The sequence below is a fragment of the Anomaloglossus baeobatrachus genome, chromosome 4, assembly GCF_048569485.1.
Source record: "Anomaloglossus baeobatrachus isolate aAnoBae1 chromosome 4, aAnoBae1.hap1, whole genome shotgun sequence".
In the NCBI taxonomy this organism is placed as follows: domain Eukaryota; kingdom Metazoa; phylum Chordata; class Amphibia; order Anura; family Aromobatidae; genus Anomaloglossus; species Anomaloglossus baeobatrachus.
In genome coordinates this window covers 418,670,228-418,686,866 of record NC_134356.1, presented here as the reverse complement: position 1 = coordinate 418,686,866, position 16,639 = coordinate 418,670,228, and the positions used below count along the sequence as shown (strand labels likewise).

The following is a 16,639-nucleotide window of genomic DNA, read 5'->3' as shown; positions in this document are numbered from 1 at the left end:
GCACCTTTAGTTAGCTTGGCGCGATCAGGTCAATCTTTATCTCGATGATGGTGCAGATCAAAGATGTAGAATAGCATCTATGAACATGGCATACCCCATAACCATTCCATAAATATGGGGGATGAATCTAAGATATAAAATGTAGTCAAAAAGACAATAATAATCCTCATTAATTGTATTTCTCACATTGGTATTACATTTATTTTGGTTATTGTCAGTTAAATTACTATTGTCCATCAGTAAAATGTTAAGTTTCATTAAATGTTTTCTGGAAATAAATGCTTTGGAAATCTAACTTTATCTGAGCGTTTGTCTTACATTTATCTAGAAACAATTTTGTTTCACTTTCCAGGAGAAAGAATCTTTGTCACCTTCAACATGTAGAAATGGAGGAGAAGAAGAAAAAGGAGAAGGAATGGTCCTTGTCAATCAGGGCAACAGAGACTGGAAGCAAAAGTGGAGGTCAGTGTGTGAGCGGCAGATGGACCAACTACGAAGATATGATGATGGACGAAAACTGGAGGTAAACACAAACCAATCAATAATTTGCGGAACCCTATCTAGAAACTGTTAATGCAAGAAAAGCAATAAAATAGTTACTGCATTGTTAAAAAGAATTATAAAGTGCAGTCTACAAAGAGAATACTATTGGTAAGAGAAAAGAGCATGAAAACAACATGTAACATAATAAATTCTTGCCTTTTTCCTTCAGTCTCCTATTTCTAAGAGAATAAAATTCCAGATCATTGAGAAATCAAAAAGTGATTCTCACTTCTATGAGCAAAGACGGAAAGCGCCTTCACCTATAACTACAGTCCACCCTGAGATTGAGGTGCAAGAAAAGGGTAACCAAACTTCTTCCAAACATGAGGGCATGAACATTGGTGAGCACATGGATGGCATATCAAAAAATGATGGAGACCATGTAAAAGAAAATGCGGGGACAGAACAACCAGATGCAACCCCAGCATGTGGCAACAATGTTGAACAAGTAAGATATATACAATGTTTTTTGTATTTATTTATTTAGCACTGTGTCTATGATTTTATATTTACTTCCCACATTTTCTAAATGTGTTCAGTAGTGCTTTGTACTCATACCTGAAAGTTTACAACTTTTCTATTAGTTTATCTATTTATTTAGCTCCAACATATTCCATAGGGCTAAACAGGGATCGCCATCATTGACATCTGTGTGCTTATTTTTGAGAGTTTATTATGAGTGTCTGCTATGTGTTATATGACTTGTGCCATGTAGAGAAAGACATGGATCGCCCATCCAAAGCTTATACACATTGATCTATTGTGGCTAAGAATTTTTTTTACAAAACTAAAGATAAGGTTCTTAGTGTAACATTCTATTCAGACTATGATGCCTACTGCCATGTCACGGCGAGCCTCTGAGTGGGTCCCTGATCTTAAAGGTGTGGCACCATGCATCAGCAGGTCAATGTTGCCCCACAGCACCCATCCTGCAAGGAAAAGCCCCATGACTCCAGGCAACATCCCTTCACATGCACAGCACCAAAGCAGCAATGGCCACAACATAGCACCAACACCAATTGAAAGATACTAGAAAACTCATCTTGCACATGTTCTAAGACTGTGAACTGAGAGCAAAAATAGGCAGAACCCATCTTTCAGTTTACTGCTAATTAAAAATGGCTTGTGTATCATTGTTTACAATTGACTTTGCTATGATTCTACTATCATATTAATGTTGGTTCTTCTATTTCAGCCCCTCATCCCAATGTGTAAAAGTATGGCGGCATTACTAAATAGTTGGTTATTAACACTACTTGGACAACCTCTTATCATTCCCCATTTTTGTCCTCGTTAAAATAAAAAAGTTATACTTTCCTCCTGTGCAAGCACTGTTCCAGCGTTGGCACTTGTGTTGTGAGCCCCACACCCAATTATCGCTGGCTTCACTTTCCCAGCCTTCAGGCACCCTCAATTCCTCCCAATTACTTAATTGTTTGAAGGCTGGGACAGTGAAGCCCCAATAACGCAAGTGCCGACACTGCTGTAACGGCGCCAGCATGAGCGTATAACCTTTTTTATTTTAACAAGGCAAACATGGGGAATCAGAAATGTCTGGGTAGTGATAGTGGACAACCCCTTTAAAGACACTCTGTCAGCACAGAATTACTGTTCAAACTAAGTACAGGCACTTGGTGCATCATGGTGGGGTCAAATATTTAAGTGCACCTTACCACCTGCTTGTATTCCATTTATCTCGACCCTTCACAGGCTCTATATAGCCAAAGCTGTCAATCAACGACAAGGGGGGGAGATAAATGGAAAACAAACAGGTGGGGAGGTGCACTTAAATGTTTAGCCCCACCATGATGCCCCATAATGTCTTGGCCATAGTGTCGAGATTGGAATGTGATTGAATCTGTGGACAGTAGAGATGAGCGAACCGGTCCCGGTTCGGCTCGAGTTCGGTTCACCAAACGGAGGTCGAGTTCGGTTCGGCGAACGTTCAACGAACCGAACTCGAACCGTATAGGAAACAAGGGCAGGCAATCACAAACACAGAAAAACACCTAGAAAACACCCTCAAAGGTGTCCAAAAGGTGACAAACAACTCACAACACAACACAAACACATGGGAAAGTGACAAGGACTCATACTCATGCCCTACTTTGCCCGCAGGCGCTGGCCCTGAGAAACTGGTGCCCTGGCGGTGGCGGTGTCTCTCTGTAATGGTTGGACTGTTGCCTTCAATTGGGACTTGCTTGTTGGGAGACCCAGAGGTCCCCTTCACTAACGGATTTGGCAAATTCACGGCGACTCCTAGCCTTGCCGGGATCCGAAAGGCCCCTGCCACTGGTGCTGACTGCTCTTCGTATACCGCTCCGGTACCGCCGGGCCAGCACCCGTCCACGGTCCTTCCAGCAACCTCCAAGCAGTCACCCCTGCAGACAGTCACCGCCGTCTGCTGACCTTGCTGTCTCAGTCCGGGGCACACACCCGGACCAGCTTCAGGCTTTCTTAACTGTTCCACTTTCTGTCACTCCTCTCTCTCTCCTCCTTTACCACTTCACTTCCTTCTACTTTCACTTCCAAACTCATCTCTGCCTGGTTCTCCCGCCTCCAGGGCTGTGAACTCTTCGGTGGGCGGAGCCAACCGCCTGGCCCACCACCTGGTGTGGACATCAGCCCCTGGAGGAAGGCAACAAGGATTTTTGGTTAGCTTTGGTGTTCCTAACTGGGGTGTAGGGTGTGGTGGTGTTATGACCTGTGACCCCTGGCTTGCCCAGGGCGTCACACACATTCAAAAATACGCCATACTTAACCGTCCCCAGGATGACCCCGGGGTAGGTAGCAAAGTCTTTGCTGAACCATGACTTGTTCATCTTGGCTCCTTTTAAAAAACACAGCAAGCAAGGGTTACTCCAAGCGGAGTCTCCCTTTTTTCCAAAAATTGGGCCACACAGACATTAACCCCTTCAGTGGCAGCACTTGTGCCCTAGTTGTACACTTCACAGCTAGATTTGCATCAAGCACATTCAAAAATACGCCATACTTAACCGTCCCCAGGATGACCCCGGGGTAGGTAGCAAAGTCTTTCCTGATCCCAGCTCTGTTCATCTTGGATCATTTTTAAAAACAATGTAAGCAAGGGTTACTCCAAGCGGAGTCTCCCTTTTTTTCCAAAAATTGGGCCCCACACACACCCACCCATTCAGTGGCAGCACTTGTACCCCAGTTGTACACTTCACAGCTAGATTTGCATCAAGCACATTCAAAAATACGCGATACTTAACCATCCCCAGGATGACCCCAGGGTAGGTAGCAAAGTCTTTGCTGAACCATGACTTGTTCATCTTGGCTCCTTTTAAAAAACACAGCAAGCAAGGGTTACTCCAAGCGGAGTCTCCCTTTTTTCCAAAAATTGGGCCACACAGACACTAACCCCTTCAGTGGCAGCACTTGTGCCCTAGTTGTACACTTCACAGCTAGATTTGCATCAAGCACATTCAAAAATACGCCATACTTAACCGTCCCCAGGATGACACCGGGGTAGGTAGCAAAGTCTTTCCTGATCCCAGCTCTGTTCATCTTGGATCATTTTTAAAAACAATGTAAGCAAGGGTTACTCCAAGCGGAGTCTCCCTTTTTTAAAAAAAATTGTGCCCCACACACACCCACCCATTCAGTGGCAGCACTTGTGCCCCAGTTGTACACTTAACAGCTAGATTTGCATCAAGCACATTCAAAAATACGCCATACTTAACCGTCCCCAGGATGACCCCGGGGTAGGTAGCAAAGTCTTTGCTGAACCATGACTTGTTCATCTTGGCTCCTTTTAAAAAACACAGCAAGCAAGGGTTACTCCAAGCGGAGTCTCCCTTTTTTCCAAAAATTGTGCCACACAGACCCTAACCCCTTCACTGGCAGCACTTGTGCCCTAGTTGCAAACAGGATGTTTTGATTTGCATCAAGCACATTCCAAATCCACAAGCATTTACTCTCCCCAGGATGACACAGGGGTAGTAAATTCCTTGTGGATCCATGACTTGTTCATTTTGATGAACGTTAGTCTGTCCACATTGTCACTGGACAGACGCGTGCGCTTATCTGTCAGCACACCCCCAGCAGCACTGAAGACACGTTCAGAGACAACGCTGGCAGCTGGACACGACAAAATCTCCAAGGCGTAACTGGAGAGCTCTGGTCATTTTTCAAGATTTGAAGCCCAAAATGAGCAAGGCTCCATTTGCAAAGTAATGGCATCGATGTTCATTTGGAGATACTCCTGTATCATCCTCTCCAGCCGTTGACTATGTGTCAGACTTGTTGTCTCTGGTGGCCTTGCAAAGGATGGTCTAAACAAATTATGAAAAGATTCAATAAAATTGCTGTTACCAGCACCAGATACGGTGCTACTGGTACGGGTAGACTGTTGGAGATGACGAGACCGTCCCATGTTTGTCAAGTTACAACTGGGAGATTCACTCCCTGCACCTGCACGGTTGTTTGGTGGAAAAGCCGAGCTAAGATCAAGTAACAGCTTCTGCTGATACTCCTGCATACGTACGTCCCTTTCTATGGCTGGAATTATGTCACAAAATTTGGACTTGTACCGGGGATCTAATAGTGTGGCAAGCCAGTAGTCATCATCACTTCTAATTTTGACAATACGAGGGTCATGTTGGAGGTAGTGCAGCAAGAAGGCGCTCATGTGTCTTGCGCAGCCATGCGGACCAAGTCCACACTGTGTTTGTGGCATAGAGGTGCTCACCGTTCTTTCTTCCTCTGACATCTCCCCCCAACCTCTTTCAACTGAAATTTGACCAAGGTCTCCCTCATCCGCTGAGTCTTCCATGTCCATGGACAGTTCGTCCTCCATTTCTTCATGTTCTCCTGCACCTTCCTCAACATTTCGCCTGCTACCATGCGCCCTTGTTGATCCCTGTCCCCCATGGTCCCATTCCTGCCGCGTTGGTGATGATGAACGTCTGGACCTTGGTGATGTTGTTGTGTCTTGCGCATATGAATCCTCCTGTAGTTCCTCCCCTTCCTGTTGTCCCACCCCCTGACTCCGAATAGTGTTTAGCGTGTGCTCCAGCATGTAAATGACTGGAATTGTCATGCTGATAATGGCATAGTCAGCGCTAAACATATTCGTCGCCATGTCGAAACTGTGCAGAAGGGTGCATGGGTGCTTGATCTGAGACCACTCCATCAGGGTAATCTGCCCCACCTCTGCATCTCGTTGGCCCAGGCTATACGTCATGACGTATTGCACCAGGGCTCGGCGGTGCTGCCACAGTCGCTGTAACATGTGGAGAGTCGAATTCCAGCGTGTCGCCACATCGCATTTCAGGCGATGAACCGGCAGGCCGAAAGACTTCTGGAGCGATGCAAGTCGCTCAGCTGCGGCGGTTGAACGGCGGAAGTGAGCAGACAGTTTTCTTGCCCTGGTCAGAAGGCCATCTAGGCCGGGATAGTGTGTTAAAAATTGCTGGACAACAAGGTTCAACACGTGAGCCATACAAGGCACGTGTGTCACCTTGCCCAGGCGAAGGGCCGCACCCAGGTTTGCAGCATTGTCACACACGGCCTTACCAGGCTGCAGGTTGAGTGGAGACAACCATTTATTAAACTCAGTCTCCAGAGCTGCCCACAACTCAGTCGCTGTGTGACTCCTATTTCCAATACATGTCAAGCTAAAGACCGCCTGATGCCGTTGCGCTCTGCTGCCAGCATAGTAATGAGGGGTGCGTGCTTCCTTCTGCGCAGTGAGAACGCTGGTGGCCTGACCAGGCAGGCTTGGGGTGGAGGTGGAGGACACAGATGAGGTGGAGGAGGCAGAAGCAGTGGCGGAACTTGGACAGACAGAGGATTGACACACAAGTCGTGGGGACGGCAAGACTTGTGCAGCAGACCCTTCACCATCTATCACCATAGTTACCCAGTGCCCAGTCAGCGACATGTAACGTCCCTGTCCATGCTTACTGGTCCAAGTATCGGTGGTGAAATGCACCCGTTGACACACAGAGTTTCTCAAGGAAGTGGTGATGTTGTGTGCGACATGCTGGTGTAGCGCGGGCACACCTTTCTTAGAGAAGTAGTGGCGACTGGGCATCTGATACTGGGGCACAGCGACAGACATAAGGTCTCTAAAATCCTGTGTGTCCACCAGGCGGAAAGGCAGCATTTCGGTAGCCAAGAGCTTACAGAGGGATAAAGTCAACCTCTTAGCTTTGTCATGGGTCGCAGGAAATGGCCTTTTATTTGTCCACATCTGAGGGACAGAGATCTGGCTGCTGTGTGTAGACGGTGTTGAGTAGGGTGTCCCTGGAAAAATGCAGGTTTGTGAGGAAAGTACAGGCGGAGACATGATGTTGCCTTCATCCAACGTTGGTGCTATCGATGTCTGAGAGAGCTGTACACACGCACTTGTTTCCCCTTCCAAACCAACTGACGACCTACCAAGCAAACTGCCTGTTGCGGTTACAGTGGTGGAAGTTGTGCGTGGAAAACCAGGTGTGACAGCTGTCCCCACAGTCCTAGAAGATGAAGAGCGCGCGGATGCACTGGAAGGGGCAGGCGGTGGATGGTTCGCTCCGCTAGGTCGCATTGCAGCACGGTGAGCTTCCCACTGGGACATATGATATTTATTCATGTGACGATTCATGGAAGAAGTTGTCAAACTGCTGAGGTTTTGCCCTCTACTAACAGAATCACGACAAAGTTTACAGATCACATAATTTGGGCGATCTTTTGCTATGTCAAAAGAGGACCAGGCTAGGCAAGGCTTAGAGGGTATGCGACCTGCTGAGCCCCCCCGACTAGTGCTCAGAGGCAGAGTGGTGGCTGAGGATGCAGTTGTAGACGTGCTACCAGTGCTCCGACTCTGTCCAGGAAGGCGCAAGGTAACTTCGTGGTCGGTTGCATCCTCCTCCACCGCCTCTGTTGACCTCCTTGAGTGCCTGACTGTGGGTTGACAGTAGGTGGGATCTAGAACTTCCTCATCAATTGTTGTGTTTGCACTCCCCTCACCCTCAGACCGAGCCTCTTCTTGCCCTGACCGAATATTTAAGTTGTCATCCCAATCTGGTATCTGCGTCTCCTCGTCATCAGTATGTTCCTCATTGTCTATAACAACAGGTGTTACAGTTTGTGAAAAAGGGTCAACATTATGCTCAGAAACTTGGTCCTCACGGCCTGAATCAGAGTCACAAAGGTTCTGGGCATCACTGCAGACCATTTCCTGGTCTGTACTCACTGTAGCTTGGGAGCAGACCTCTGATTCCCAGGCTATAGTGTGACTGAACAGCTCTGCAGAGTCACCCATCTCAGTTCCACCATACTGTGCAGGGCGGATGGAGACTTCAGAGCTGGGAGAAAGCAAGTTTGATTGAGATGACAACTCAGAGGACTGGTGTTTTTTGGATGCGGTAGTTGATGTGGCGGAGAGGGCACTTGTTGGACCACTTGAGATCCATTCAAGCATTTTCCATTTTTGGCCATCATCTACCTTTGTTCCAGTTGTTCGTGTCTGTAAAAAAGGGAGCACATCGGATTGTCCACGGTAAGTAGTAGACATTTTACTTTTGCTGGAAGATGGTTTATCTTCAGCAGATGTTAATGGAGCTTTGCCACCTTCCCCACGGACAAACCCTTTTTTTCCTTTTCCAACACGCCTCTTCCCCTTTCCACCAGCATCTGTCATTTTGCCACTCATGTTGATTGCGACAAGATTGTGCACTTAAGATGTGGTAGTAAAAATTGAGAGGTGGTGTAGATTGCAGCGGTGGTCTAGCTTTATTACCAGCAGAATAAAGAACAATAACTATCCCTGACAATGCAACTACGGCCCTTAAACTGGCAGCATAAATTGCTAGTATAATAGCTTTGTAACAATGAGCTTGGATGTTCATTGCAGAGGTGCTGCAAATATCTTTGCACTAGTGGGACAATACAGAAGTCCAACAGCCACTTTTAGGATACCACTAAGTTCACTCAGTGTTTGCTAGTATAATGGCTTAGTAACAATGAGTTTGAGTGTGCAATGCAGGCAGACGTGCTGCAAATATCTTTGCACTAGTGGGACAATACAGAAGACCAACAGCCACGTTTAGGATGCCACTAAGTTCACTCAGTGTTTGCTAGTATAATGGCTTAGTAACAATGAGTTTGAGTGTGCAATGCAGAGGTGCTGCAAATATCTGTGCACTAGTGGGACAATACAGAAGTCCAACAGCCACTTTTAGGATGCCACTAAGTTCACTCAGTATTTGCTAGTATAATGGCTTAGTAACAATGAGTTTGAGTGTGCAATGCAGGCAGACGTGCTGCAAATATCTTTGCACTAGTGGGACAATACAGAAGTCCAACAGCCACTTTTAGGATGCCACTAACTTTACTCAGTGTTTGCTAGTATAATGGCTTAGTAACAATGAGTTGGAGTGTGCAAAGGGCAGGAGAGTACAGTGGCAGGGTTGTGGGTCTCTGGGTAGAGGAAAGGAAGCCTGCCTTTCTATCCCTCCTAATGGGGAAATGCAGTGAGGAAAAGGGGCCTTAAACATCAATCACTTGTTTTGTTTTTCAGGGGTCATTGAAACATTTAACCCTATCTTTACTGGAAGCCACAAATAGTTTGATTGGAAGATTAGATTCCTTGAAGGGTGGATTAGCAAGATCTCAGGGGTCTGACTCATTTGTCTCCTGCAAAGAGATTGTGCAGAATGTACAAGATATTGAGGAGCAAAGTTTTGAAGTTGGTGGTAAAGTTGAGGTAAGAGTTTTTATATAAGGGTACCATCACACTAAACGACGTACCAGCGATTCCGACCACGATACGACCTGGTCAGGATCGCTGGTACGTCGCTACAGGGTCGCTAGTGAGCTGTCAAACAGTCAAATCTTCCCAACGACGCAGCAACGATATGGCGGTCGTTGGGGTCCTGTCACATAGCACGATTCAAATCTTGATTAGTAACATAGCCGTGCAATTACATTTCCGTTTTCCGCGCCCCCTCTGCTCCGGTTGGTGGTCGTAACTGCGTTGTGACTGGGTGGCCTTGCCTTTAGAGAAGGCAACATAATAGCGCTTACATTCTTGTCCATCCTACAGTCCCGATGCAGAATGGACTGTATTACGATCCGCTGCTACACGCGGTCCGGGACAAATAAATTCAGCCCTCTGGAATGTACTGCAATCTACAAGCCAGAACAGAGGATAGAAGCGGCCAATCTGAACGCAGTAGCGATCACCAATCGGTACAGAGAGGGCGCAGAAAAAAAAAAGATGCACGCCTACGTGAGTCGCGCACGAGGTCATTGGGTAAGGTGTCAAACATACCAATGCGTGCTGCCCTGCGGGAGCCCAACGACCAAAAAATGAACCAGAACAGTGTGTAATGATCAGCGATTTCACAGCAGGGGCCAGGTCACTGCTTAGTGTCACACGCAGCGAAATCGCTGGTGAGGTCACTGGTATGTCACAAAACCTGTGACTCAGCAGCGATCTCGCTATGTGAGAAGTACCCCTAACTGTAAGTATGATTTCTAAATATTTTATAGTAGACAGCTTAATAATCAGCTTATTGTTGGGCTCCCAGATCCTTTAGTTAGTGATCAATTTATAATCATCTATTATTGCCATGGGAAGACACATTTGTTCCTTGCCATTGCAGGGTCAGAATTAAGCATTACCTACTAGCCATTCAAATAAACACAGTAACTGGCCATGTAGCGCATCCATTCCTGGGACTTATGGACACGAGTTGTTATCAGAAAACCTCTTTAAAGAAGACCTTTACACCACTTTTTGCATTTTTTATTTTCTTTGCTCTTATTGGCTTCTAATTTTTAACATATTGGCTTCTACATTTTGGCATATTGGCTTCTAAATTTTAAGATGCCTAATACGCTAATTTCCCCTTCAACCAAGGGGGCATTAACCCCCTTCCAACATTTCCATTTATGCATTTTAGTTTTTCCTTCCCCTTCTTCCCAGAGCCATAACTTTTTTACTTTTCTGCCTACATAGCCATATCAGGGCTTGTTTTTTGTGTTGTACATTTGATTGACACGATTCATTTTACCACATAATATACTGGAATATGGAAAAAAAATACAAGTAATGTTAAACTGGGAGAAAAACACAATTCTGACAGTATTTCGGTAATTGTTTTTATGGCATTCATTTTGTGGTAAAAACATCCTGGAAATATAATTCTCCTCCATCAATACAATTACAACCATACCAAACTTGTCCAGTTTTATTTATTATTTTAGTGTTTTTAAAAAAAATCAGAAGTTTGAAAAATACATTGGGGTATTTTGTTGCCAACCAAGACCTGTGATGTTTTCTTGTGTTTTCGAGACCCATAGTGTTTTTATTTTTCAGTCGATAGAGCCGCATGATGACTTATTTTTTGCAGGGTGTAACAACCCTTTTATTGATATCATTTTGGGATGGATGTGACATTTGATTGTTTGTTACAGCCTTTTTTGTGGTATTGCAGGAACCAAATAACTGAATTTTGGTTTCCTTGATTTTTTAACTTTTACAGTGTTTATGTTTAATGGGGGAAAAGAGGGGTCATTTTAACTTTTTTCATGTTTTTTTCTTATATTTTTTTTTTTAGTTTTCACTGTATTAGTGCCATTAGGGGACTTCAACCTGCGCTCATTTGATAGCTTGTGCTATATGCAGCAATACCACAGTTTTCTTATGTTATATATCGTATGGTTGGACAATGACATACAAGAAAAAGTAAACGACCCAAAGAACAATCTGTTATCCCCCCATGTTGAAGAGGAAATTAGTATATTAAATACCCTGATCTTTAAATTCTCCACAACAGAGAGTAGAAATCAAAAAAGGAAAAGTATATTTTATCCAGCCACTTATCATGAGTAGAGTTATTGTACTCGCTATACTCATAATGAGTGCTGTCTACTACTCGCGTATTCATTCCGAATAGCATGTGCAATGCAAGTCAATGGGGAAAAAATTGCAAAGTAACGAGTAACCCAAATTCTGTACTATTCCTGTACGTAGCAAATAGTGTGGAATTCAGGTGAGTCGTTACTTTGAGAGTATTCCCCATTTACTTGCACTGCATATGCTATTTGGAATGAATACGCGAGTATTAGACTGTACTCGTTATGAGTATAGTGAGTACAAATAGTTAGGTACTCGCTTAACTCATGAGGTAGCCAGTTTAATATGTAAAAATTGGTGAATAGTCTTCTTAAGATATTAAACATTGTAAATAAAACTGGAACAAAAAATGCTTGGAAAAATGACTATATTGATCATGTCTATTGAATTTGACTTTTCAGGCTCCAGCGTCACTAAAAATGGGAGCTGAACAAAGCAATAGAAGCAGTGACATTAATAGAAATGGGAATAGGCCTATCATGGACATTTCAACAAAGACTAAAAACTGTCATGCAATGAATGATGATGTAATGAACAGTCACCCAATACAGGAGACGACTGTGGATGAGAATTGTGGAGGTGGTATCGAAAGACAAAATGAAAAATTTAAAGAAAAAGTAGAAAGTAGTGAAGTGGTGTTCTCCATTACTAGCAACCTTGCTATAATCCAAAATGATCGAAACCAAGGAGAACACTGTCATATGCAGACAGACACACAGCTAGAGATTTCCACCCATTCGGTGGAGACTTCTTATCAAACACACAACTCAGAAATTACCCAGATGCAATTCAAGAACCAAACCCAAAGATTCCAAGAAGACATGAGTCCAGAAGAACCGGTAAGAGAACCTTTACAGGCGAGTGACATAAAATCAGTTCTACAGTACCAGGGCATCGGGGCATCATAGAAGATCCATAGACAAGTATATATTGTTATTTTTTATTTTTATACCATGCTGGGTCTTTTTTTTAAAGAGTGACTAACATTAAATGTTGGGGTATATATTTTCTTATTTATCTGCCATATACTTACAGTGTTAAAGACTTATTCCCAACTGGACAAGCTATCCATACGATAGATGATACATTGCTGATCACTAGGGGTCCAACTACTGTAACCCCAATTGGACCCATTTGCTACACATCCGGGCAATGTCTATAGGGCCAATGTGTTTGAATATTGCTTAACAATCTCTGGCAGTCCCATAAATGAAGTATGGAGTAAATTTCAAAGCCATATTTTCAACATTGGTGCAGAACCTTCACCGATCAGTAGTGATCACCTATATTCATACACGGTATTTTTCATTGTATAAAACGCACAGGATTATAAGAAGCACCCCAAATTTAGAGAAAAATACGGTGTAAAAAATATATATGTGGTCCATTTTATAATCTGGTGGTGTCTTACCACTGTGCTAAGGCTGCAGGCGGCTCTGCTCTGTCCTGGCGCTGCTCTGCTCTGTGCGGCTCTGCTCTGTGTTGGCTCTGCTCTGTCTGGCTCTGCTGTTTTGTAACACCTGCCTGGATCCACAGACTCAGGGGAGATGTAATGGACAGGCTAGAGGGAAACCACTTCACAAAGCAGGACCCCTAGAACCCTGAAACCCTTTAACCCCTATACAGGGATTAGGAATTACACAGGGCCTTGGAGATCACTACCTGTGGAAGGCAGCAGTCCGAGAGAGTAGTCGTCAGGCAGGGTAAAACCAGGAATTGCAGAACAGAGACAGAATCGGTAGGCAAGGACGTAATCAACGTAGCAGAGGTCAAATCCGGATCAGGCAGCGAGGTACGTAAACAGCAGGCAAGACAGGTCGTCAGGAAACAAGCAGAAGTCAGAACACCAGAATCACAGAACAGGGCAGAACAGGAGCCAGAATATCAGAACTATCTCTGGCAGTGGTCAGCAGACAGGAGGGGAATTAAGAAGGGTGTGGTGTCTTCCGATTGGCTGTAGCTGAATGATGGTAACTTCAGCTGGAAGACACACACCACCTATAGTCAGCCAGTGGTACTGCAGATCCCAAGGAAACCCAGCCCAGTGGATGAGCGGAGCCTGCGCACACCGGCGCCACTGGCATTGACTCCTCTCCCATCACCAGCACCATCCACGGCAGGAACACGGCGTCACCTGGTGATCGGAGTAGAAGTCGCTGGAGCGGACTCCGGTGGTGACGTATCATGTGTGCTGTGGGTGGTGAGGCACTGACCATTCGGAAGATGTCGGCGGTAAGGGCTTCAGAGAAATGGTGCCCAGAGGCAGCGCGTGCGCAGATGAAACCTTGAGCTGAGAGCTCCATCTGCTCACACGCGGACTCTGGGTGCCATTATTTGAAGTCCTCACCTCTGACCTCTTCAGAATGGCCCGTACCTCACCGCCCACCACAGAGAGCAGCACCCCCGGGTGCCCTACAGAGCAGCACCGCCGGCCACTGTACAGAACAGCACAGCATCTCCTCTTCCTCCTGTTACCATTCTTCAAATTTTTGGGAGGAAGAGTTGGTCTTATAATCCGAAAAATACGGTGTTTGATAACTTGCCCAGATGGGAATAGTCAATTAATTGGTATGCTAAACATTTCTACATTATAAAGGATCCATCACCAAATATAATATGTTATGAAATCTACAAACTGACATTATTTTTTAAAAAATAGGAAGTTACAATTGTTATAGAATTATAAATTATTAATAATTTGCTATTAATGTGTTTTTTTCCAGTTAATAAAACATGAAGTGATAGATGCTCCTCTGACACCGGTGTCCATAATTAGCATAGACCAGACTATGCCACCAGAGGTGGTCTCAAACACTTCATATTGCTTAAAAGTGAGCCATACGGTAACTGATGATCCACTGGCCAAATGGAAATCCATTGTGATGAGTAAAATCAAGGTAAATCACTAGACGTTTTAGGGCTCAGTTTACATTTTGCACATTTGTTGTTTTTTACTCCATTTTTAGTTTACATGAATTAGATTTTTATCCGATCTCTTGTACATATACATATGGAGAACATTGCATTACGACACCGATGTAAGATATTTTATTGTATTTTGTCTGATGGATTTTCCAGTCCAATATATCGGAATGCATTATTTTTATGCAAAACCTTTTTGGACAAATCAGTATTCTTTTTTATTTTGAAATGCCACTATTACAGTGCACTCCAGTGATAATGGCCAGCCACAGGGCAGTGTTCACAAGCTCACTAAGAAACAACTTGTAAGTAGAGATGAGCAAACCCAAAGTTGTTCATACAAAATAAAGGCTTTCCAAAAAAACCAGAGTTCGGACTTGGAGTTTGGATGCTTTATGTATGCAAACCACTTGCGTGAGTATCACTGTGCTCGGGTACGCTCAGTACCAGCCCAGTGCGAGCAGCTTGCAGTGTTTGATTGGCTCACAATGGTAGTAACAACAGCATGATCGGATGTAGTGTGCAACCCCCCCAAAAAAATTGAAAAACTCTGTCTACCCACCCCCAAAATTGTTCTCTTTATGGCTGGCTGCATGTGGGTGGAGACCCGAACTGCCCAATTAGTGACTTCTATTGGGGTTCAGGTCAAGTCCAGGTCCTGAACCAAAGTTTTCCAAAAGTTTGGCTGCGCCTGACGAAACAAGCTTACATGGGTCCACTCATCTCTACTTGTAAGCACTTTGTGTGCTCAATCACAGCTGTGATGGTGTGGTGGCCTTTCCCATTGGCAACAAGAAATATACAAAAAAAAAAATCAAAGACAAAATAGAAGAACAGACACAGATTGAAATAGCAAGTAAATTGGATACTTGCTTAATCTATCACTGTCTATTATTCTCTACCTATCTAATAACATCAGAATAACTATTTAAAAAAATATGTGTAAATAATTTACATCCACTCAGTGGCCTAGACTATGTGTTTGGGGCAAGGGAAGTATTAGGGCTCATGCGCACACTGCGTCCTGACTAGTGCAGAAATAAATGCCACCTGTGGCAAACTTGACGCTGCGTTTTGACAAAAAGAATGCATCCAAAACGCATGTATTTTCGATGCATTTTGCATGCGTGTTGGATGCATTTTTGTCAGTGCGGTCCCCCAGCAATTCAGCTCTGCTACATGCCCACTGACAGCAGACACAGACAGAGCTGGGCTATGAGAATGAACTCGGATGAACTTCACCTGACTTCATTGTCATCCCGCGGCTCTGTCTCTGTGTGCTGTCATGAACTCAGATGAACCTCCGAGGTCAGTGCCAGGACACAGGAGTTCGCAGCAGTGATGTCAGAGCTTCACCTGAGTTCACTGACATCGCGCGTCTCTCTCTCTCTGTGTCGCAGCCTGATTTGCGGTCACACGTGAAGGACTCACCTGTGACCGCAAATCCCCTGAGTGACTAAAGTGAGCAGCGCGATCAGCGGTGCCGTCACTCATGTGACTCGCGACCACAGCTGGAGTCCTCCACCTGAGAGCGGTGGCCGCGAGTAACCTGAGTGACATCGCTGATCGCGCGGCTCACTTCAGTTGTTGCGTGGAGCTGACAGCAAGTGGTCGGCTTCTCGCTGTCAGCTTCATGTAGCAGAGCTGAAAGCATCGTGGGACCTCATGTGGATTACGTTGGACCTGGAGGGGTATTTGGGGATTAATAAAGTGGTGAAAGAGGGTGTTTTTTTTCTTTCATTCCAAATAAAGAATTTTTTGGATGTGTGGGTTTATATTCTTTAACTTACAGGTTAATCATGGAAGGTATCTTGGGGAGACGCCTGCCATGATTAACCTAGGACTTAGTGGCAGCTATGGGCTGCCATTAACTCCTTATTACCTCGATTGCCACTGCACCAGAGCAATTCGGGATGAGTCGGGTAGAGTCCCGGGACTGTCACATCTAATGGATGCGGCAATTCCGGGTGGCTGCTGGGTGATATTGTTAGGCTGGGGAGCTCCCCATAACGTTAAGCTCCCCATCCTGAGAATACCAGTCTTCAGCCGTGTGGCTTTACCCTGGCTGGTATCAAAATTGGGGGGGCCCGCACATTGTTTTTTTTAATTATTTATATATGTTTTTACTGCACAATATAGACACTCCCACTGACAGCTGTGATTGGTTGCAGTAAGACAGCTGTCACTCAGCGTGGGGGCTTGTCTGACTGCAACCACTCTTAGGCACCGGTGGGCGGGGGAAGCAGGGAATATGAGATTGAATAATGAGCGGCCGGCATTTTCAAAAGAGGAGAAGCCGCCACA

The 16,639-nt window shown here is 44.9% G+C and overlaps 1 protein-coding gene across 1 annotated transcript in view; it reads left to right on the top strand.

Moving 5' to 3' along the window:
• The window catches only part of LOC142301592 (uncharacterized), a 118,884-nt gene that overhangs the window by 33,809 nt on the left and 68,436 nt on the right, over window positions 1-16,639 (top strand). Inside the window, exons 9-13 of the mRNA XM_075342619.1 lie at window positions 353-523; window positions 713-991; window positions 9,071-9,256; window positions 11,815-12,252; window positions 14,137-14,310. Of these exons, the coding sequence (XP_075198734.1) occupies window positions 353-523; window positions 713-991; window positions 9,071-9,256; window positions 11,815-12,252; window positions 14,137-14,310 (1,248 nt within the window). The remainder of the gene's footprint in view (window positions 1-352; window positions 524-712; window positions 992-9,070; window positions 9,257-11,814; window positions 12,253-14,136; window positions 14,311-16,639) is intronic.